General features: G+C 35.5%; 1 protein-coding gene across 1 annotated transcript in view; it reads left to right on the top strand.

Annotated features, from left to right (window-relative positions):
• Positions 1–4,443: 4,443 nt before the first annotated feature.
• KPNA5 (karyopherin subunit alpha 5) overlaps positions 4,444–22,781 on the top strand; it is a 42,803-nt gene continuing 24,465 nt past the window's right edge. The window contains exons 1-6 of the mRNA XM_068985229.1: positions 4,444–4,579; positions 5,933–6,034; positions 6,144–6,243; positions 7,623–7,717; positions 14,616–14,747; positions 16,632–16,720. Coding sequence (XP_068841330.1) covers positions 4,451–4,579; positions 5,933–6,034; positions 6,144–6,243; positions 7,623–7,717; positions 14,616–14,747; positions 16,632–16,720 — 647 coding nt within the window. The 5' untranslated portion in view covers positions 4,444–4,450. The remainder of the gene's footprint in view (positions 4,580–5,932; positions 6,035–6,143; positions 6,244–7,622; positions 7,718–14,615; positions 14,748–16,631; positions 16,721–22,781) is intronic.

Here is a 22,781-nt window from a genome sequence, read left to right as displayed (position 1 = left end):
TCTCTGTACTCATCGCTAGGGGCGGAGTGCTGACCCCACAGATACCGCAGCAGCCGCCACAGCCGGGGACTGGGAAGTCAGGGCGCCGGCTAGTGCCACATTAATGGGTAAGTGGGACTGACACACGCCAGGTGGGGTGAGCCTCGGGTTTGGTCCTTTCGGGAGCTGCTAGTTCCTGAGGCCACTGTTTTTATCTTCCCCTACAACTGGAGAAGGAAATGGCAACCCACTCCAGTGTTCTTGCCTGGAGAATCCCAGGGACGGGGGAGCCTGGTGGGCTCCCGTCTCTGGGGTCGCACAGAGTCGGACATGACTGAAGCGACTTACCAGCAGTAGCAGCAGCAACAAAGGGTTCCGGGCCGGGCCGGGTTCTCTCAGCTTCTCCAGAGGGAGACAGCGGTGGCGGGGGCGTGGCGGCCAGACCTTTCCCTTGAGGACGCGAAGGCGCAGGGAGCTCAGAGCCTCTCCGAGAGCCAGGCTGATGATGCTCAGGAGCTTTAGGCACAGGATCCTCTCGCCGCTCTGCTCCGCCGTCTCTCGGCAGTTATTATTATTATTATTATTATTTTCGGTACATGGCCTTATCGGACGTTGCCTGTCGCTTCAGGGGCTCAGCAATCTGTTCGGCAGCTCAGCTTGTTAGAAGTTCTTTTGTGTCCAGAATAAGGCAGGTTCAGCCCCAGGGGCCTACGTGTCGCACCCTCTACCTCCAGCGCTGCCGTCCACCTGGCGCAGATGCCTGGAAGGGCTCAGTGCTGACGCGGGCCAGCGCGGGTTAGATGCTTCTGCTAGATCACTTCCAAGGTGACAGTTTAATAGTGTCTCATCACTAATACACAAGAGATGAGAGGAATTGAAATCTGTGAGAAGGGATAGTGCTACTTCAAAAGAATATGACACTGGCATTTACTCCTCGTTTTTTTGAACACTTTTTAAAAAAACCTTCTGATCTGATGTCTCTTAGTTACAGCATTCCATGATTTATATTTTATAAAAAAAAAAGTGACTTTCTCTCATGGTAAACAGGAAATAGCTCTGTCCTTTAGATCTTCAAGTACTGCTTGTTTGCTTGTAGGGGCTCTGATTGCTGCACTTTCCGCTTTGTACTGATCTTGTCATTTTACTAACAGACACCCAAGCCCATAGAAACGCAGGCTTTATGGAGACAAGAAATTCCGTTAATATGTTTTAGAAAAAGTTCAGATTCCAGTTGCTTGCCTAACCTCTGGCAACATTATAGTGTTTGATTGGCATTTCTTATATTTGAAATAACTTGTATGAGACAGCAGGCTTTGAAGTACAGTCTTTTAAGCTATATTCCAGAGAAAGAAAATCCCCTTGGGTGATGCAGCTTTAAAAAATCATTTTCCTTGAACTTTATATCCCCTTTCAAGCAACTGCAGTGAGGATGCAGATGTTAAATAAGAGACAAGAAGTTAGTACTACAGAAGGAAAACAAACAAATAATATATGAGTTGCTGGCGTGAGATTTTATTTGGTTAGCATTTATACTGAAAGATTTTAATTTGTCATTGCCTAGATTGATGATCTTAGGAGTACTGTCTGCTGTGTGTGTTGGGAGGCACAAGGTAATTCAATCAGATGTGGGGAGAAGATATTAGAACTTCTGCTTATCTTATAAAACTATTCTTTTTAAAAAAAATTTCTGTGAATTTATAATTGGATAGTTTGTTAAGTTAGTAATATGCATATATAAATAAACAAGCATATTGAGGGTGCATTCCCAAATGTATTTTGTGTGCATAGGATATGTGATCAAAAGTTTAGAGGCCAGTGGCTTAGAAGATGCCTAATGTATAAGTGGTAAATATTGTAAAGAGGTTTATTGCTGTGAACATTTCATTTTGCTAAGATATTATACTGTTGAGTGTAATTCAACAACTAATACGAAGCCCAGTTTGCTTGGTAATTAACTTTGTTTTTCCCTTCCAAGCCTAAGCTTTTATTAGTGCAACAGAGCTTTTATATATAAAATAGAGAATAATGCTAAACGTTATTAAGAAAGTTAGATTGAACTGTTTCTAGACATAAGTATTTGTAGGTGCACACAGTATTGCTAACATTAATTTATTGACTGTTTTATAAAGAGATATTGGTTGATTATGCATGTATTTTAATTGCACAACTATATACATGTGTTAAGAGGTGCAAAGTACTTTTTAAAGCATTGTAAAGTCCTCAGCCCTTTCCATTCTACCTTTAGTTCCACCACTAAAGAAATTTCTCTGTCTTTACCAGTGACCTGATTATCAGGTCTACCTTCCTATGGCACTTGACTTATTGCAGACACTTAAATATTTGCGGGATAAATCAATGAATGAATAAATTGAGTGACTATTTTTTTTTAGTGTCACTGCAACTGAAATATTTCTTTATCTTTTAAATTCCCTTCTTTTTCATGACTCTTATTTTCTTCTGATCCTTCTATTTATGTTTGGTTTCCTTTGCTTTCCATGGAAATGTGAACATTCTTAAGATTTCTCCTTTGGGCATCTTTCTTTTATAGCTCTAATGCTCTTGAATGATCATTCAATACTCTTTTCCTGAGTTTGACTCATAATTTTTAACCATCTATAAATCAAAACCTTCTGTTTGTGCTCTATGTACTATAAATTTAACACATTTAAGATTAAAGTCACTATACATTATTAGAGTGGCTGCAGTAAACAATAACAAAATTCTAATAAGGGTAGCCAGGATACAGAGCAACAGTAATAGTTAATGAAAATGCAAAGTGGTATACTTACTTTTCAGAATGGCAGTTATAAAATGTGGAGCATATGCTTGTCCTTTTATCCATAGATTCTACTCCTACATATTTACCTGAGAGAAATGAAAACTTATATTTACACAACCTGTACATTGAGTGTTTATAACAGTTTTATTTGTAACTGCCCTAAACTAGAAACCACCTAAATGTCCTTAAGCTAGTGAATCAATAAACTATGGTATATCTGTAGAATAGAATATTACTAAACAATAAAGAATGAATTTTGATACATGCCGACAATATGGTGACTCACAGATATACTATGTTAAATGAAGGAAGACAATTAAAACTATATACTGTTATAATTTCATTTATGTGAAATTTGGGTAAAGGCAGAGCTATGGAAATCGTGGTTACCAGGTTTTAGGAGTAGGAGAAGGACTAAATAGGGGCAACATGAGGAAGTTCTGGGGGGAATTATGAAGCTGTTCTATATCTTAATTGTGTTGGTTATATGCCTGAGCATTGTGTCAGGTTCATAGAATTGTGTACTGAGTGATTTTTGCTGTATGTAAATGAAAAATAAAATAATTGAATTCATTGTTTTCATCTCAAAAACAAGGAGGAGGCAAAAAAACAAAACCACCACGCCAGTCCTCCATCTGTATTCCCTGTCTTGGGTTATTCTGTCATTATTCTGAAAGAGTTCATGCTGAAAACCATGAAATCATCCTCAACTCCTTTTTCTTTCTTAGCACATATTCCTTACGTTCTCTTGGCCTCTAATTCTTATTGAATCAATATCTGAAATGTTTCTGGCATCAGTCTGTCTTCTGTGTTTTTCAGTGCAGCTACTAATTTACTTTAGGTCTTTTATCATCAATGTTTGAAACAACCTTCTCTTTAATTTCTTAATTCTTCTCCTTAGGATCAAGACCAGATTTCTCAGCTAGATTGCAGGAACTATATATTTCAGCCTTACCTACCTTTCTGGTTTTATCTCCTGCCCCTTTTAAAATATATTTTATGTTTATATGTTTTGTATATTTATAAAATGTTTATGTGTTAATTTTTTAAAATATGTATAATAAAACTACTTAAAGTATAGAAACATTTCAGTATTTTAAATGAAATAATTATACTCTAGTACTGAAAATTGGTATTGTAGTCATAACTCAAGTCCTGACCTATGTGGTTTTAGTTCTTTAGGCAGTTCCTTAAGTAAATGAAAGAAGCCAGACACCAATAAATACATAAGGTGTGCTTACTGAAACTTGATGCCATATTTTGTTGAAAATAAGACAATTCATTGCTGATTATTTCTTGATTTTTCCAGAAGCTGTGATTTAGAAGTTTTTTATCCAGCTGTTTCATGATTGTTTCCTGGCTAACAGTTATTTTAAGATGCACCTCACTTATAGAAAGGTTAAAATACCAGGGATAGGAGAGTGCCTCTCCGAATCAGTGAAATTATGATAATGACTTTGTATTTAGACCAAAATCTATTATTTGTTTGATAGTAAAGTCCTAAAAAATTTGATCATTTTCCTCCAATTTTGATGTGGGAGTGAGAGGATTTATTCATTGTACATAATTTTCAGGATGAGTTTTGTTGGTGTATTTGATCCATGAGCCTGAATTTGGTTGTCCCAGAGGAAACATCTCATGTTATTTTGAAAGTAATATATATCTATTTTCCTCTCCTAATCTTAAGATGCCATGGCTAGTCCTGGGAAAGATAATTATAGAATGAAAAGTTACAAGAATAAAGCCCTAAACCCCCAGGAGATGCGTAGACGAAGAGAAGAAGAAGGAATACAGCTTCGAAAACAAAAAAGAGAAGAACAGGTAGGTGTTTTAAAATATTTAATTCTGTTATTGCTAATTTTTAGATAATTTTAAACGAAAATTTTTTTTCTAGGAAATTGAATATAAATATATTTTTATTAGAATCCAATAATATTAGCAAATTCATGAATCAGAACCCTCTGCTATTTTTAATCCCTGACAAGAATGCCTTTTCTATTCCATCGATATACCTTTTATGTCAATATTTCTACCCCAATATTTCTATCCCCAGACATATTTACTCTTGAGCCTATTTGTATCACTTCCACTCAGCGCTGTAAAATTTGCCCCCTAGAAAAACATTAACTGTATTCATTTGTCACTTTGTGGTTTTCATAACCCTTGCCCCTAAGTTAATTATAATCATTTTCCTATGCTACTCATACTGTTCCTCCTGTAGTCTCACCAGGCAGACCTCTTAGCCTTCTCTGTTTGAGCTTTATATATGGAACATAAGGAATAGAAAAATTCATTTAGAAGAGTGCATCTCCACATGTTTCATTCCAAGATACACTGAAATTTAGAAGTATTCATAAATAAGTAGAAGGGTATGGTCCTCACATACATAATTAGAACTACTATGTAAAAGGGACTAGCAATGTAGAAAGTAAAAAAAAGCCTGTTTTAGAAATATGATTATCTCCCCTATTTATAGCATCTAACATAGTCTCTACTATATTACAGTAGGTACTTAAGAAAAAAAAGTCTGTTGAATAAATGAATAGGAAAAGAACTGTGTAGAGACTGAAAAGAGCAGAATTTTATTTAGCTATCAAAAAGATTATGATACCAGATTTTTTTAATCAGTTTTGATTTATGAAATATACCTGTAAATCATGCTCAGTGACTTGACCATGTCTCTTTCTTCCTCTTTTTTTTTTTTTTCTTTATGTTCACTCAGTTATTAAGCATAGGGTCATCTTTCCTGAGAGTTGTTCTTGTTACTTATTAGTCTGATATACTGGCTCTGTTAATATATCACATTATCTCACTCATGTAATAGATCTGGTTTCCTTCTTAGATATCTCATAATTCAGTGTAGGCATATGTGTTTTTCCAAGTGCTATAAAATATAAATATGTGTTCTGTTTATGGTACTGGAAACTGATTAAAAGACCTGAGATTAAGAATGCCCCAAAGCAGTCTATAGGACAAGAGGTAATCTAGCCCCAGATGTTTAACTTCTCTTCAATAATTTAGTTGTTTATGGTATGGTGATTACGAAATACTAAAATATTCAGAACTTTAAGCGATAAAATGATTGTTTTGTTTTGTTCACTTAAAGGAAAAAATAATTCTATGGAAATTTAGTGTTTTATGGAAAACTTAATATATTATTTCTCTTTATTATAGTTATTCAAACGCAGAAATGTCTCTTTGCCCAGAAATGATGAATCTATGTTAGAAAATCCTATTCAGGATCCAGACATCAGTTCCACTGTACCCATTCCGGAGGTAGATATTACAAATGTATTTCAAATTATATTTCTCAGTATTTCAGAGATGTACTGCAAAATTATTAATTTAAAATATTTAGATAATAATTATATTTTCTGTGTTTTAGGAAGAAGTTATTACTTCAGATATGGTTCAGATGATTTTTTCTAATAATGCTGATCAACAACTAACAGCTACACAGAAATTTAGAAAGCTGCTTTCTAAAGGCAAGAATTATTTTCAGTGTGCTTATTTGATGTTACTTATTTCCTGATGTTACAGGAATTTGTAGTGCAATTTTGTTAGTTTTTTTTTATTTTAAGACACTTTCTTTGCCAGTACGTCTTGATTTTTTCTATAATAATCTCTTTTTTAAAACCATTATACTGTCAAAGTAACACATGTTGATTGTAGAATATCTGCAAATATAGAAGAATTTAAAGAAGCAAAATAGTCCCAAATCAGTCCCATTGCTAAGAGAGTTAGAGATACATATTTATAAATTCTTACAGAAATATTTTTCAGACTTTTTAAAAATGGCAGCAGGACAGGAGAGCATGAATGTAAAACAATTTAATCAGATATTTCTTTTTTTCCAAATTAAAAAAAAATTTAGTTTGTATTTTATATTGGGTGGGAGTAAAAGCATTATATTATGTATTATCTTGTTGACGTTTTATAACTGTAAGAGCAGTTTAGGCTGTAGTCCGGAATTTACATTTTGAAGGATCCAGACTTTTCATGTAGAACACCAAAACAAAACTTTGTAGTATTTTACTAGCTTTGCAGAAATCTCCCAATTTTTGAAAAAGTTAGGATAGCAAATTTGTAGAAAAAAGAAAAGGAAGAAAGTCTGTTCCTTTTTTTTTTTCTTTTGACCACATTGCTTGACTTGTGGGATCTTAGTTCCCAACCATTGAACCTGGGCCCCCTGCATTGCAAGTGCACTGGACTGCCAGGGAATCCCAGAAATATCTTTATTTTAAGTTTGCATTTATTTTAATTGCATTTACTTTTTGCATTTATTTTAAATTTGCATTTAAACTTCTCAGAGATTTTATTATTCTCATAAGTCCTCACCTATCATGAGAGTTTATCAAGAATTCTACATAGTTCAATAGCATTTTTGTAAATAACATCTTGAGAAGATAGGACTTGTCTGGCTGAAAGACATTAGGCAGTTCATGATTGATAGTGAAAGGGACATCCCTGGAAATTGGAGTATGGTTATGAAGAATTAGAAGGACTGTCACCCTTAGAAGGATTATTATCCTTTGATTGGTGTTTTAAGTATTGGACTGAAATACTCCCGTACTGTAAAGGTGACCTGCTAAATAGCCTTTAATTTATGAATTTTAAATATTTGTTTAGGAAATATTTTAAAACTTTCTTACTGTTACACTAATGAAAAAGAATTTGCTTTTTTGTGTACTTTTTTTTTTTTTTTTGCAGCAAACATTGCAGTTATGAGAGCATTTGTCTTCTTCCAGCTAAAGGTTTCAAAACTCTAGAAAGAGTTATTTTGTGTGTCCTGTTAACTGACACAGGGTCCAGATCATTGTGCTTTTGTATCTGCATAATAGCTTCATTCTTTTTTAATTTTTAGAACCTAATCCACCAATTGATCAAGTTATACAGAAACCAGGAGTGGTGCAGAGATTTGTCAAATTTCTTGAAAGAAATGAAAATTGTACATTACAAGTGAGTTCTGTAGTTTATGTTCTTAATTATCTCTTTCCAGAAATGACGTAGGATTAGTTTCTAGTGAAAGCAACTTCTACAGTACTGAATATATTGTAAGCATTCAGTAAATATCAGTAGGTGGCAATTAAAGGTGGTGCTACCTGTTTTGCCCTGGTCAAGTTTACAGTGCTAATTTTTTCTAGAAACTATTACTTTCTCTGAAACTATTATCATTAAACAATTTTTTTTAATATATTTTAAATCATTGGTAATTTTAAGAAAAGTTTTATAGTTGTCAACCTTTAATAACTTTTGCTTTAGAAAATCATAAATCAAAATCTTAACTTTCTTAATGGTTAAATTTATTTTGGCTCCTAACTAAAGTTGTAACTTTTTAGTATAAACTCTTGTACCTCTTAAAACATTTTTATCTGATTGATCAGTTCCTTTTTTTTTCTTTTTTAATAAAGAACAAATCAGTATAAATCTACTTAAAATGTGACCAAAGTTGAGTGTGTCTTAAAGAGTGTTGTTTCTCAGTTATAGTGAAAATTTAAAGATGTCTTCCAAATAATTGACTACCAAAAGTATTGAAGTTTACAAATATTTTACTGTTTAAGATTGTTCTTCCTGACTTTCATTACTATATATATAACCTACACCTACTTGCTCAATGCTCTTATTGGTATTGGAGAACTGTTCCTGGTATTTGAATAATTTGAAATTACATCTTAGAATAGTGTTCCACTTAATCTGAATAATTTGGGAAAGATTCTGTCTCTAGGTGTAAGCAAAGAAATGTGCTGCACTTGTGAATATTATCCATCATGAGCTTTATAAAAAATGCTGAGAATGTTTACAATAAGGACAGTCTTATTGTCAATTAAGTGATAGTGCTATAAGGACTGTTCACTTCAGTTCAGTCGCTCAGTCATGTCCCAATGTTTCCGACCCCATGAATAGCAGCACACCAGGCCTCCCTGTCCATCACCATCTCCCAGAGTTCACTCAGACTCACGTCCATAGAGTCCGTGATGCCATCCAGCCATCTCATCCTCGGTCGTCCCCTTCTCCTCCTGTTACCAGTCCCTGCCAACATAAGAGTCTTTTCCAATGAGTCAACACTTCACATGAGGTGGCCAAAGTACTGGAGCTTCAGCTTTAGCATCATTCCTTCCAAAGAAATCCCAGGATTGATGTCCTTCAGAATGGACTGGTTGGATCTCCTTGCAGTCCAAGGGACTCTCAAGAGTCTTCTCCAACACCACAGTTCAAAAGCATCAATTCTTCCGTGCTCAGCCTTCTTCACAGTCCAACTCTCACATCCATACATGACCACTGGAAAAACCATAGTCTTGACTAGACCGACCTTAGTCGGCAAAGTAATGTCTCTGTTTTTGAATATAATATCTAGGTTGGTCATAACTTTTCTTCCAAGGAGTAAGCGTCTTTTAATTTCATGGCTGCAATCACCATCTGCGGTGATTTTGGAGCCCCAAAAAATGAAGTCTGACACTGTTTCTACTGTTTCCCTATCTATTTCCCATGAAGTGATGGGACTGGATGCCATGATCTTCATTTTCTGAATGTTGAGCTTTAAGCCAACTTTTTCGCTCTCCCCTTTCACTTTCATCAAGAGGCTTTTTAGCTCCTCTTCACTTTCTGCCATAAGGGTGGTGTCATCTGCATATCTGAGGTTCTTGATATTTCTCCTGGCAATCTTGATTCCAGCTTGTGTTTCTTCCAGTCCAGCGTTTCTCATGATGTACTCTGCATAGAAGTTAAATAAGCAGGGTGACAACATACAGCCCTGACGTACTCCTTTTCCTATTTGGAACCAGTCTGTTGTTCCATGTCCAGTTCTAACTGTTGCTTCCTGACCTGCATACAGGTTTCTCAAGAGGCAGGTCAGGAGTCTGGTATTCCCATCTCTTTTAGTATTTTGCACAGTTTATTGTGATCCACACAGTCAAAGGCTTTGGCATAGTCAATAAAGCAGAAATAGATGTTTTTCTGGAACTCTCTTGCTTTGTCGATGATCCAGCGGATGTTGGCAATTTGATCTCTGGTTCCTCTGCCTTTTCTAAAACCAGCTTGAACATCAGGGAATTCACGGTTCACGTATTGCTGAAGCCTGACCTGGAGAATTTTGAGCATTACTTTACTATTATGTGAGATGAGTGCAATTGTGTGGTAGTTTGAGCATTCTTTGGCATTGCCTTTCTTTGGGATTGGATTGAAAACTGACCTTTCCCAGTCCTGTGGCCACTGCTGAGTTTTCCAAATTTACTGGCATATTGAGTGCAGAACTTTCACAGCATCATCTTTCATGATTTGAAATAGCTCAACTGGAATTCCATCACCTCCGCTAGCTTTGTTCATAGTGATACTTTCTAAGGCTCACTTGACTTCACATTCCAAGATATCTGGCTCTAGATTAGTGATCACATCATCATGATTATCTGGGTCGTGAAGATCTTTTTTGTACAGTTCTTCCGTGTATTCTTGCCACCTCTTCTTAATATCTTCTGCTTCTGTTAGGTCCATACAATTTCTGTCCTTTATCGAGCCTATCTTTGCATGAAATGTTCCCTTGGTATCTCTGATTTTCTTGAAGAGATATCTAGTCTTTCCCATTCTGTTGTTTTCCTCTATTTCTTTGCATTGATCACTGAGCAAGGCTTTCATATCTCTTCTTGCTATTCTTTGGAACTCTGCATTCAGATGCTTATATCTTTCCTTTTCTCCTTTGCTTTTCGCCACTCTTCTTTTCACAGCTATTTGTAAGGCCTCCCCAGACAGCCATTTTGCTTTTTTGCATTTCTTTTCCTTGGCGATGATCTTGATCCCTGTCTCCTGTACAATGTCACGAACCTCATTCCATAGTTCATCAGGCCTTCTATCTATCAGATCTAGGCCCTTAAATCTATTTCTCACTTCCACTGTATAATCATAAGGGATTTGATTTAGGTCATTCTTGAATGGTCTAGCGGTTTTCCCTACTTTCTTCAATTTGAGTCTGACCTAAAATCTATCTGTCAACTAGAGTCTTTACATAGTAGTGCTAAGGGCTGGGAATCATGGTTTGGTCATTCACTTTATTTGTAAGCTCTGAGTCCAAAGTAAAACTTAAGCCTCCTGATAGCAGTTTATTGTTTGGCTCTTTAATTCTAAGTGATTGAAAGAAGAAATGAATGGATAAAATTGAATGTTAGTTTAAACAATACATTGTATAAGGCATTGTAGTTACAGATTGGTCAGATATTTTTCTCTTTGTAGAAATTCTTCACTCTGTTGGGGAAGACAAACACCTAAATAGATCTGTGATACTATAGTATGCTTAGTGCTAACAGAAAATTATACAAAGTACTTTGAGAGCAGAGAGAACATAACAGCTTATGTTTACAATGTTACACAGCTAGTCTTAAGGGGGAATGAGAGTTTAACAGGCTGAATAAAAGGAAAAGTAATTTCAGATTGTGAGAATAGCATGTGTAGAAAGCATACAGTATTCAAGAATGTTGGGGATTTGAGTGTTTATCAATCATTGTGTGTGTGTTAGTCACTCAGTCGTGTCTCTTTGTAATCCTGTGGACTGTAGCCTTCCAGGCTCCTCTGTTCATGGAATTCTCCAGGCAAGAATACTGGAGCGAGTTGACATTTTGACCTCCAATTAATCATTATACTTGAAACCTAGTGAAATTCAACAGTGTGTTCTTGGGGCAGCTATATGGTGTGTCATATTATCCAAGTTAATATGAAATATGTTGTTCAAACCATAGATCTAACTATACCAAAGAATGCCATACAGTTGCACTCATCTCACACACTAGTAAAGTCATGCTCAAAATTCTCCCAACTAGGCTTCAGCAATACGTGAACCGTGAACTTCCAGATGTTCAAGCTGGATTTAGAAAAGGCAGAGGGACCAGTGATCAAATTGCCAACATCTGCTGGATCATCGAAAAAGCAAGAGTTCCAGAAAAACATCTATTTCTGCTTTATTGACTATGCCAAAGCCTTTGATTGTGTGGATCACAATAAACTGTGCAGAATACTAAAAGAGATGGGAATACCAGACTCCTGACCTGCCTCTTGAGAAACCTGTATGCAGGTCAGGAAGCAACAGTTAGAACTGGACATGGAACAACAGACTGGTTCCAAATAGGAAAAGGAGTACGTCAAGGCTGTATGTTGTCACCCTGCTTATTTAACTTCTATGCAGAGTACACCATGAGAAACGCTGGGCTAGAGGAAGCACAAGCTGGAATCAAGATTGCCAGGAGAAATATCAATAACTTCAGTTATGCAGATGACACCACCTTTATGGCAGAAAGTGAAGAAGAGCTAAAGAGTGTCTTGATGAAAGTGAAAGGGGAGAGTGAAAAAGTTGGCTTAAACCTCAGCATTCAGAAAACTAAGATCATGGCATCTGGTCCCACCACTTCATGGGAAGTAGACGGGGAAACAGTAGAAACAGTGACTGACTATTTTTTTGGGCTCCAAACTCACTGCAGATGGTGACTGCAGCCATGAAATTAAAAGACACTTGCTTCTTGGAAGAAAACTTATGACCAACCTAGACAGCATATTGCAGAGCAGAGACATTAATTTATCAACAAAGGTCTGTCTAGTCAAGGCTATGGTTTTTCCAGTAGTCATGTATGGATGTGAGAGTTGGACTGTGAAGAAGGCTGAGCACGGAAGAATTGATGCTTTTGAACTGTGGTGTTGGAGAAGACTCTTGAGAGTCCCTTGGACTGCAAGGAGATCCAACCAGTCCATCCTAAAGGAAATCAGTTTTGAATATTCATTGGAAGGACTGATTCTGAAGCTGAAACTCCAATACTTTGACCACCTGATGCAAAGAGCTGATTCATTTGAAAAGACCCTGATGCTGGGAAAGATTGAGGGCAGGAGGAAAAGGGGACGACAGAGGATGAGATGGTTGGATGGTATCACCGACTCGATGGACATGGGTTTGGGTGAACTCCGGGAGTTGGTGATGGACAGGGAGGCCTGGTGTACTGCAATTCATGGAGTCGCAAAGAGTTGGACACGACTGAGCGAATGAACTGAACTGAACTATACTAAATTCTGTTCTGAGAGTGCATTTATCAGTCCAATGAAGTTACCCTAGGTACCTAACTAACACAATTGGCTATATAGTACTGTACTGTAAAAGGTTTATAATACTTTCCACACAAATAATACATAAAAAACAACCAAAAAATAAAACATTTTTAATCTCATCATATACTACCTTGAAAAGTACAGTAGTGTAGTATAGCAGCTGGCAGGCAGGGGCTGACATGCCAGGCGAGAAGAGTTACTGACTGGAGGAGGGAGAGAAAGTGGGAGATGGTAGAGCTGAAGGATTAATAGGAGATGGAGGTTAAGCTGGATTTAGAAAAGGCAAAGGAACCAGTGATCAAATTGCCAACATCCACTGGATCATCGAAAAAGCAAGAGAGTTCCAGAAAAACATCTATTTCTGCTTTATTGACTATGCCAAAGCCTTTGACTGTCGATCACAATAAACTGTGCAGAATACTAAAAGAGATGGGAGTACCAGACTCCCGACCTGCCTCTTGAGAAACCTGTATGCAGGTCAGGAAGCAACAGTTAGAACTGGACATGGAACAACAGACTGGTTCCAAATAGGAAAAGGAGTATGTCAAGGCTGTATGTTGTCACCCTGCTTATTTAACTTATTTAACTTTCTTAACTTATTCAGATAAGTATATCTGAATTCTGATTGTTATGAGGTTAAGCTCCAGTTTCACTCTTGCCTGATGTTGATGGAACACACGTTCACATCTTTGAAAGTTAGCATCTTGAAGGCTCATATGTAGGGGACTTACTGTAATTGAGAGGCCTCAAACTGGGGACCTACATGTTTGGCCTGCACATGTTTTAAAATATATGAATTCAGATATCAGGCTTTCAGAAGTTGAAGAATTTCAAATGGAAGTCTAGATTTGGGGCTTCTTTTTACAAATCAGAAGAATTGGCATTGTTGCCACATACTAAAGATCTAGTGGAGTCGAATAGGAGCTCTGCCCCCCCCCTTTTTTTCTTTTTTAAAAATATAACCGTTTTCTCTAGTTTTATCTGTACTTTTCATGCCTTTCACCAATGCTTTTTATTACATTTTTATTAATCATAATAATACCTACCTTAATGTGAGAAGTTGTCTAGGCCAAATATTTTTAAAGCTATTGTCACTATCCTCACTCCTTAATTTGCAGGTCTAATTTGCTAGTTTGTTAGAGAACCATGAGTTAAATTTTTTTCAATTGCATCATTATAAATCCATCACAGATAAGTATATCTGAATTCTGATTGTTATGAGTAACTTCCCAGAGGCTCTGCTGCTTGAAAGAGTTCCACAAGTTCTTGTGGCTCTGCTAATAATGAACTCTTTCACCTTGAACTAACCACCTAAATGTATGGCTTTATAGGTTTTCTTACTTCTTAAGTGAGGAAGTTAGGAATAGATGATCCTTAGGGAAACAAAAGTAACCTTTTATGATTCTAAGTTCCATAAATATTCTATTAATTAAGTAGTGTGTATCATTTTGTTTTAAACTGCTTGATTTAGAATACCTGGCTCCCTAATAGTAAACATCAGGGGTCTTATGAAATATAAATTCAGATGTGTTCATTTATTGTTCATGGTTTTATACATTTTTGTCATATTCTTCTCATTTCTTATTTTTCCAGATTAAAGAGTCCTTTTTTAAAAAAATATTTTTACCTATCAAATCTGATTTCACATTGAATCTTATTTATCGTAAGTGAATCTTTCTCTCAGACTTATTCAGCTAAGTCTTGACTCCCTCTCTTCTCCCTTTCTTCCTCTTTCTGACATTTCTTTGGGGCTTTCATTTATTTTGCTTTTATTTTTCCTTAGTTTGAAGCTGCGTGGGCATTAACTAATATAGCATCTGGAACTTTTCTGCATACCAAAGTAGTGATTGAAACTGGGGCTGTTCCAATTTTTATCAAACTTCTTAATTCAGAGCATGAAGATGTTCAAGAACAGGTAAGTTTCTAACTTGAACTGTTTTATCTACTAGATTTTAATTTTCTGTTGAAAGTATCATTTGTGATTATGATTTGAAATTCATTTTTACCAAGTTGCCTGTTAGAATATAATAATTTCTGTTTAGTGTCAAATTGGAAGGAAGAATGAACTGTTTTAGGTATAGTCCTGGCTCCTTTGTACATAGATTTCAGCTATTGAGAATTACTATTCCCATTTATAGAAGAGCATACTGAGACCCAGAAAAGATAGCAATTTACCCAAAGTCACAGCGAAGGACTGAGCCAGGTTTTAAACCTGGCTGACTTTTAAACCAGTCTGACTCCTCGTTCTTTAGATTATTTTATTGTTTCTTTTTAATATGTCATGTATTTTTAATAAACCATTTTAGATTAGACTATATATAAATTATCATAGTTGTTGTAACAGGGAAAATTTAATCACATAAGATTTTTACCATCTAGAGAAAGTCAAATGTTTTGTTATTTTTGTTTTGATTCATGTTCATGCAAATTGATCCGTAGATCTCACTACCATTCCATTTGTTTATTTATATATATATTTTTATAATTTTTCCCACTTAACAATAGTATTGAGAGCTTTTTCTTATGGCATTAATTATTCTTGAAGAAAATTTTACTGATTACTCATTATCCATTCAGGTAGCTACCATAATTTATCTATTCCTCAGTAGTTGTACAATTATTTCTAACTTATTGGTGTTAATATTGTGGTGAGCATCATTATATATCAATCTTGATAGTAATATGTCTTGACATTAATATATGCCTTGATTATTTCATTAGGGAAAAATGATTATACTCAAAGAAAAGCTTTTAAAGTGCTATTACTGTTTCAAAGTTGACTTCCAAAATGTTATAAAAATTGATATGCCACAAACAAAATACTTCCTAGGGTGCAAAATGTCATCATTTTAAAAACTTTTTCTTAAAAATCTGAAAAATAAACTTAGGTCTAGAGTAGATGTTAAAAATATTAGTGTAAATTTTAAATGTTAAAATATAATTTTCCCAGTTGAAAAATTAACTTATATCTACTTTTGTACTTATATGAGAAACTTGAAATGAAAATATAATGATCATTTGCATTTGTGTAGTTTCTTATCTAATTGAAATTTAATACATGAATAATTTGATCTTTTACTGTCATTTATTTAACCTGGACTATCTCTAAGCTTATTTTTAAGCATTGATTCAAGACAGTGCTCACATTAGCTTTACCTTAGTTTACTATGCTTTATCTCTCCTTCCTTTTTTCTTTTACAAGTCAGTTCCTTCCCAGTGAGTGGATTCTTTGGCATAGTAGCAAACCTCTAGCATAGGTAATTGTAAAATTACCTAAATAGATATACAGTTGACCCTTGAACAAAACAGGTTTGAATGCGTTGGTTCACTTACACACAGTTTTTTTTGTTGTTGTTTGCAATAAATACGTACTGCAGTACTACACAATCTGAAGTTGGTTGAGTCTGCAAGCGATCTTGGGTAAGGAGGGCCAACTTTGAAGTTATACGTCGATTTTCTACTGTGCAGGGGTTGATGCCCCTCACTGCCAAATTGTTCAAAGGTCAACTATATTTTGTCTCTCCATGTAGATTCGAAGTAGACAAACTATCTCCTTCTTATAGAGAATAAACATTTCACTAGCATGTAAGAAAAAATTTTTAAATGCCCTGTATTTTAATTTGACTAAGAATATTATTAAAGATACTTTTGAAGTTTTCCTTTCTTGTCTACTAGCATGTTTTTTTTAACATCTTGAAAACTTAACCAGTTTTTTCCTTTTACAATAACATTTCATTCTTAAGAGAGAATCTTATTTAAGATATTGTTGTAAAAGAATATTTTTTATTATTTTTTGAAGGCTGTTTGGGCACTTGGTAATATTGCTGGTGACAATGCAGAATGCAGAGATTTTGTTTTGAATTGTGAAATACTTCCACCTCTTTTAGAGTAAGTACTTTAAGTTTATCACAATTAAATACTATTAACTTTTGGAAAAGCAAACTATTTTGTACACTATATTTCTACATACACATTTACTTCTTCAGTGATACTTTTAAAGTTTGCTTATGTTTGGCCAAGCCTGAAATAGCTTGAAATTATATAAAACTAACAAAGAAAATTTCTGGTTGTATCATATCTGTCTTTTATGTTCCCTTAAGCCACACTTCACAGCATTCATTGCTTACTTGATGCCTACTGTGCTGAAACAATTATTCTAGAGAACAAGGATAAGTAGTAGTTTTTAATACACTAAAAATTTTAAAGTTACTAAAGCAGATAATATTGAGTGGATGAACAGATGATATGTTGAACTTGTCAGATTTTCATATTTGATTTTGAAATGTTCAGAGAAAAGAGAAATTTTTTCAGAATTAGAATTTTACTTAAAATGACTCAGCTAGTGGTTCCTTTTTCTAATACTTTTTTTAAGAAAAGAAGCTCCCCATAATATAGGGTTCTTTACAGAAATGACATAAAATTATTTGAAAGATAGGTTTATTTATCCAAGTTGGTTATCATTTACTGAGAGAATTTTTATTGAGGCTGAATACCATTGGCAAATAGTGAAAAAGGAAAAAGTAATTGAGGAGATATTTTGAAAGGGAAAATTTTACTCTTACCATTTCTGTGCCATTCGCCATTCTTTCCAAGCTTAGAAATTAGAATATGTTTTTAAATACAATTTTGTTTTGTTTTTAGATACAAAAAGAAAGAATATGTTTTTAGATACAGTTTTGCAAAATATATTTTATTGTTTTAGAATGTGTAACTTTCCATGGACAAAATGGATTTCTCAGCATCATTTCACTCAACTCACACTGAGTACTTAACTATGTTCAGGCCACTGAACCACTTGTGATTTCATTTACTTTGGGCTTATTCAAAATAATATCTGAGCAGTTAGTCCAATTATAAAGGAAAATACTGATTTAGGGTTCAATATCAGAATTATTTTGATGTTCATACTACTAAAAGTATCTCTTAAATTTTCAACTTAGGGTTTTTTTGGCCTGATTTTATGGTTTGTAGATTAACTGTGAGCACTTGGTTTCTCTTTTTACTTTGTCTCTAGGCCATATTCTTTGCTCTCTGTGTTTGGGTCATTTATTATTTGTTAATATTTAAAGTTGGTAATGGTTTATGAAATGGTAAGTAAGCATTTCTTAGTTCTAATTACTCTAAATGTTCTGCTGCTGCTAAGTCGCTTTAGTCATGTCCAACTCTGTGCGACCCCATAGACGGCAGCCCACTAGGCTCCTCTGTCCCTGGGATTCTCCAGGCAAGAATACTGGAGTGGGTTGCCATTTCCTTCTCCAATGCATGAGAGTGAAAAGTGAAAGTGAAGTCACTCAGTCGTGCCCAACTCTTAGCGATCTTTTAATTATGACAAAAGAAACCAAACTAAAAAACAAAGGTCTAATGAGAAACAAACAGTACCCAGCTATTGAATCATGGTTATAAACATAATAAATTTCAGAAAAAGAGTAGGTTTAGAAATTTTCAAAGTTTCATTAAAAAATTGAGAAAGGTGACAAGAAGGAAGGTATGTCAAGATGTTCTCACCATGGTTGGTCAAAAGGAAAAATGGTATTAACTTTAAGAAGATTATGGATAATCTGTAGTTCACATTGAAGTTAAATAAACAGTTAGCTAATGTGTTAAGTATGTATAAAATTTTTATCAATATAATACAGTTTTATCAGTTTGCCTTTTGATTCTCAGTAAATGTAAAGCTTTTACTATTATGGACTTTATATACTGATATGGTGATTCAGTCACCAAGTCGTGTCTGACTCTTGCAACCCTATGGATAGTAGTCTGCCAGGCTCCTCTGTCCATGGGATTCTCCAGGCAAGAATACTGGAGTGGTTTGCCATTTCCTTCTCCAGTGGATCTTCTCAACCCAAGAATCGAACCCAGCTCTCTTGCCTTTCAGGCAGATTCTTTACTGACTGAGCTACGAGGGAAGATCCCAATATACTGATATAGCTTTGTTGTTTTAATTTAATGCAACTTTAATTTATAATACAGCAAATTTGGACAAGAAAAGATTTGTAATTTCTCATAATACTCCCATTAATACAAGGAGGATAATATGCATCACAGCTTGGCCAAGTACAGTCTTCATGCCAAATTTGGCCTGTCCTCTGTTTTTGAAAATTAAATTTTACTGGATCACATCAATTTGCTTACTTACTGTCTGTGGTTGCTTTCATGCTGTATCAGCAGAGTTCAGTGGCTGCAACAGAGGAAGGCCTGTGAAGCCAAAAGTATTTACTGAAAATAAATACTACTAAATAATACTAAAAATAAATAATACTTTGTCATTTCCTGATGTAGTAAGTCAGTATAACTAACTTATTTCTAAATGAATTATGGTTTTAGAAGGTTTCAAATACTCTTTATAGCAAAACTTTTAGAGCATATTTTTTGTGTGACAGAATATATGCAATAAAAAATTTACCATTTAAAAATGTACAATTTACTGCCACTCAGTATGTTCACAGTGTTTCTCAACCAGAACAACTATCTAGTTCTAGAACTTTCTGTCATCCCAAACAGAAGCCCCAATACCCTTTTTTCCAAGTACTTGGATACCTCTAATCTGTTTTCTGTCTCTGTGGATTTACCTATTCTGGATATTTTACATAAATGAAATCATACAGTGTGTGACCTTTTGTGTCTGCTTCTTTCACTTAGCATATGGTTTTCAGGGTTCATTCATATTGTAGAATGTATCAGTACTTCATTCTTCTTACAATTAAATAATATTCCATTATATGGATATACCACATTTTGTGGTACATTCATCACGTGATGGTCATTTGGGTTATTTCCACCTTTTGGTTACTGTATATATGTAGTACTCCTGTGAACATTTGTGTGCAGGTTTTTGTTTGAACACCAGTGTTTTCAATTCTTTTTAGGTATATACCTACCAGTGGAATTGCTGGGTAATGTGCTAATGCTGTCTTTACCTTTTATCACCAGAATTTTTCCATAGTAGCTGCACCATTGTATTTCTACCAGCAATGTGTGAGAGTTCCAGTTTCTCACCAACAGTTGTCTTATTCTTTTTTTTAATTGATTTATTTATTTTAATGGAGGCTAATTACTTTACAGTATTGTGGTGATTTTTGCCATACATTGACATGAATCAGCCATAGGTGTACATGTATCCCCCCGACCCGAACCCCTCTCCCACCTCCCTCCCTATCCCATCCCTCTGGGTCGTCCCAGTGCACCAGCTTTCATTTCCCTGTTTCAGGTATTGAACTTGAACTGGTCATCTATTTCACATATGGTAATATACATGTTTCAGTGCTTTTCTCTCAAATCATCCCACCCTTGCCTTCTCCCACAGAGGCCAAAAGTCTGTTCTTTATATTTGTGTCTCTTTTGCTGTCTCATGTATAGGGTCATTGTTACCATCTTTCTAAATTCCATATATATGCATTAATATACTGTATTGATGTTTTTCTTTCTGGCTTACTTCACTGTGTATAATAGGCTCCAGTTTCATCCACCTCATTAGAACTGACTCAAATGTGTTCTTTTTAATAGCTGAGTAATATTCCATTGTGTATATGCACCACAACTTTCTTATCCATTCATCTGCCGATGGATATCTAGGTTGCTCCCACGTCCTGGCTATTATAAACAGAGCTGCAGTGAACATTGGGGTACACGTGTCTCTTTCAGTTCTGATTTCCTCAGTGTGTATGCCAAGCAGTGGGATTGCTGGGTCGTGTGGCAGTTCTACTTCCAGTTTTTTAAGGAATCTTCACACTGTTCTCCATAGTGGCTGTACTAGTTTACATTTTCACCAACAGTCTAAGAGGGTTCCCTTTTCTCCATACCCTCTCCAGCATTTACTGTTTGTAGACTTTTTGATAGCAGCCATTCTGACCTGTGTCAGATGGGAGCTCATTGTGGTTTTTTTTTTTTTTTTTCCATTGTGGTTTTTATTTGCATTTCTCTGATAATGAGTGATGTTGAGCATCTTTTCATGTGTTTGTTAGCCATCTGTATGTCTTCTTTGGAGAAATGTCTGTTTAGTTATTTGGCCTGTTTTTTGATTGGATCATTTATTCTTCTGGTATTGAACTGCATGAGCTGCTTGTATATTTTTGTGATTAATTCTTTGTCAGTTGCTTCGTGTGCTATTATTTTCTCCCCATCTGAAAGCTGTCTTTCAGCTTGCTTATAGTTTCCTTTGTTGTGCAAAAGGTTTTAAATTTAATTTGGTCCCATTTGTTTATTTTTTCTTTTATTTCCATTACTCTGGGGGGTGGGTCATAGAGGATCTTGCCATGATTTATGTCAGAGAGTGTTTTGCCTGTTTTCCGCTAGGAGTTTTATAAGTTTCTGATCTTACATTTGGATCTTTAATCCATTTTGAGTTTATTTTTGTGTGTGGTCTTAGAAAGTGTTCTAGTTTCATTCTTTTACAAGTGGTTGACCAGTTTTCCCAGCACCACTTGTTAAAGAGATTGTCTTTCTCTATTGTGTATTTTTGCTTCCTTTGTCAAAGATAAGGTGTCCGTGCTGCTGCTGCTACTAAGTCGCTTCAGTTGTGTCCGACTCTGTGCAACTCCATAGACGGAAACCCACCAGGCTCCCCTGTCCCTGGGATTCTCTAGGCAAGAACACTGGAGTGGGTTGCCATTTCCTTCTCCAGTGCATAAAAGTGAAAAGTGAAAAGTGAAAGGGAAGTCGCTCAGTCGTGTCTGACTCTTAGTGACCCCATGGACTGCAGCCTACCAGGCTCCTCCATCCATGGGATTTTCCAGGCAAGAGTACTGGAGTGGGGTGCCATTTCCTTCTCTGAAGGTGTCCATAGGTTTGTGAATTTATCTCTGGGCGTTCTGTCTTGTTCTATTGATCTATATTTCTGTCTTTGTGCCAGTACCAAACTGTCTTGATGACTGTAGCTTTGTAGTATAGTCTGAAGTCAGGCAGATTGATTCCTCCAGTTCCATTCTTCTTTCTCAAGATTGCTTTGGCTATTCAAGGTTTTCCTAAGTAGTTTATTCTTTTCGTTGGCAATGGTGAATGGGATTTTTTCCTTAATTTCTCTTTGTTTTCTCATTGTTAGTGTATAGGAATGCAAGGGATTGCTGTGTATTAATTTTACATCCTGTAGCTTTACTATATTCATTGATCAGCTCTAGTAATTTTCTTGTTGTGTCTTTAGGGTTTTCTGTGTAGAGGATAATGTCATATGGAAACAGGAAGACTTTTACTTCTTTTCCCATCTGGATTCCTTTTTTTCTTTTTCTTCTCTGATTGCTGTGGCTAAAACTTCCAAAGCTATATTGAATAGTAATGGTGAGAGTGGGCACCCTTGTCTTATTCCTGACTTTAGGGGAAATGCTTTCAATTATTTGCCATTGAGGATAATGTTTGCTGTGGATTTATCCTATATGGCTTTTATTATTTTCAGGTATGTTCCTTCTATGCCTGCTTTCTGGAGAGTTTTTATCATAAATGGATTGTTGGATTTTGTCAGAGGCTTTCTCTGCATCTGTTGAGATAATCATATGGCTTTTCTTTCAATTTGTTAATGTGGTGTATCACATTGATTTGCAAATATTGAAGAATCCTTGCATCCCTAGGATAAAGCCCACTTGGTCATGATTTGTGATCTTTTTAATATGTTGTTGGATTCTGCTTGCTAGAATTTTCTTGAGTTTTGCATCTATGTTCATAAGTGATATTGGCCTGTAGTTTTCTTTTTTTGTGTGGCATCTTTGTCTTGTTTTGGTATTAGGATGATGGTGGCCTCATAGAATGAGTTTGGGAGTTTACCTTTGCAACTTTCTGGAAGTTTGAGTAGGATAGGTGGTCGCGCTTCTCTAAATTTTTGGTTGAATTCACCTGTGAAGCCATCTGGTCCTGGACTTTTGTTTGTTGGCAGATATTTGATTACACTTTCGATTTCCATGCTTGTGATGGGTCTGTTAAGATTTTCTATTTCTCCCTAGCTCAGTTTTGGAAGGTTATA

The sequence above is a fragment of the Capricornis sumatraensis genome, chromosome 13, assembly GCF_032405125.1.
Source record: "Capricornis sumatraensis isolate serow.1 chromosome 13, serow.2, whole genome shotgun sequence".
NCBI lineage: Eukaryota > Metazoa > Chordata > Mammalia > Artiodactyla > Bovidae > Capricornis > Capricornis sumatraensis.
This window is presented reverse-complemented; position numbering and strand designations above follow the sequence as displayed.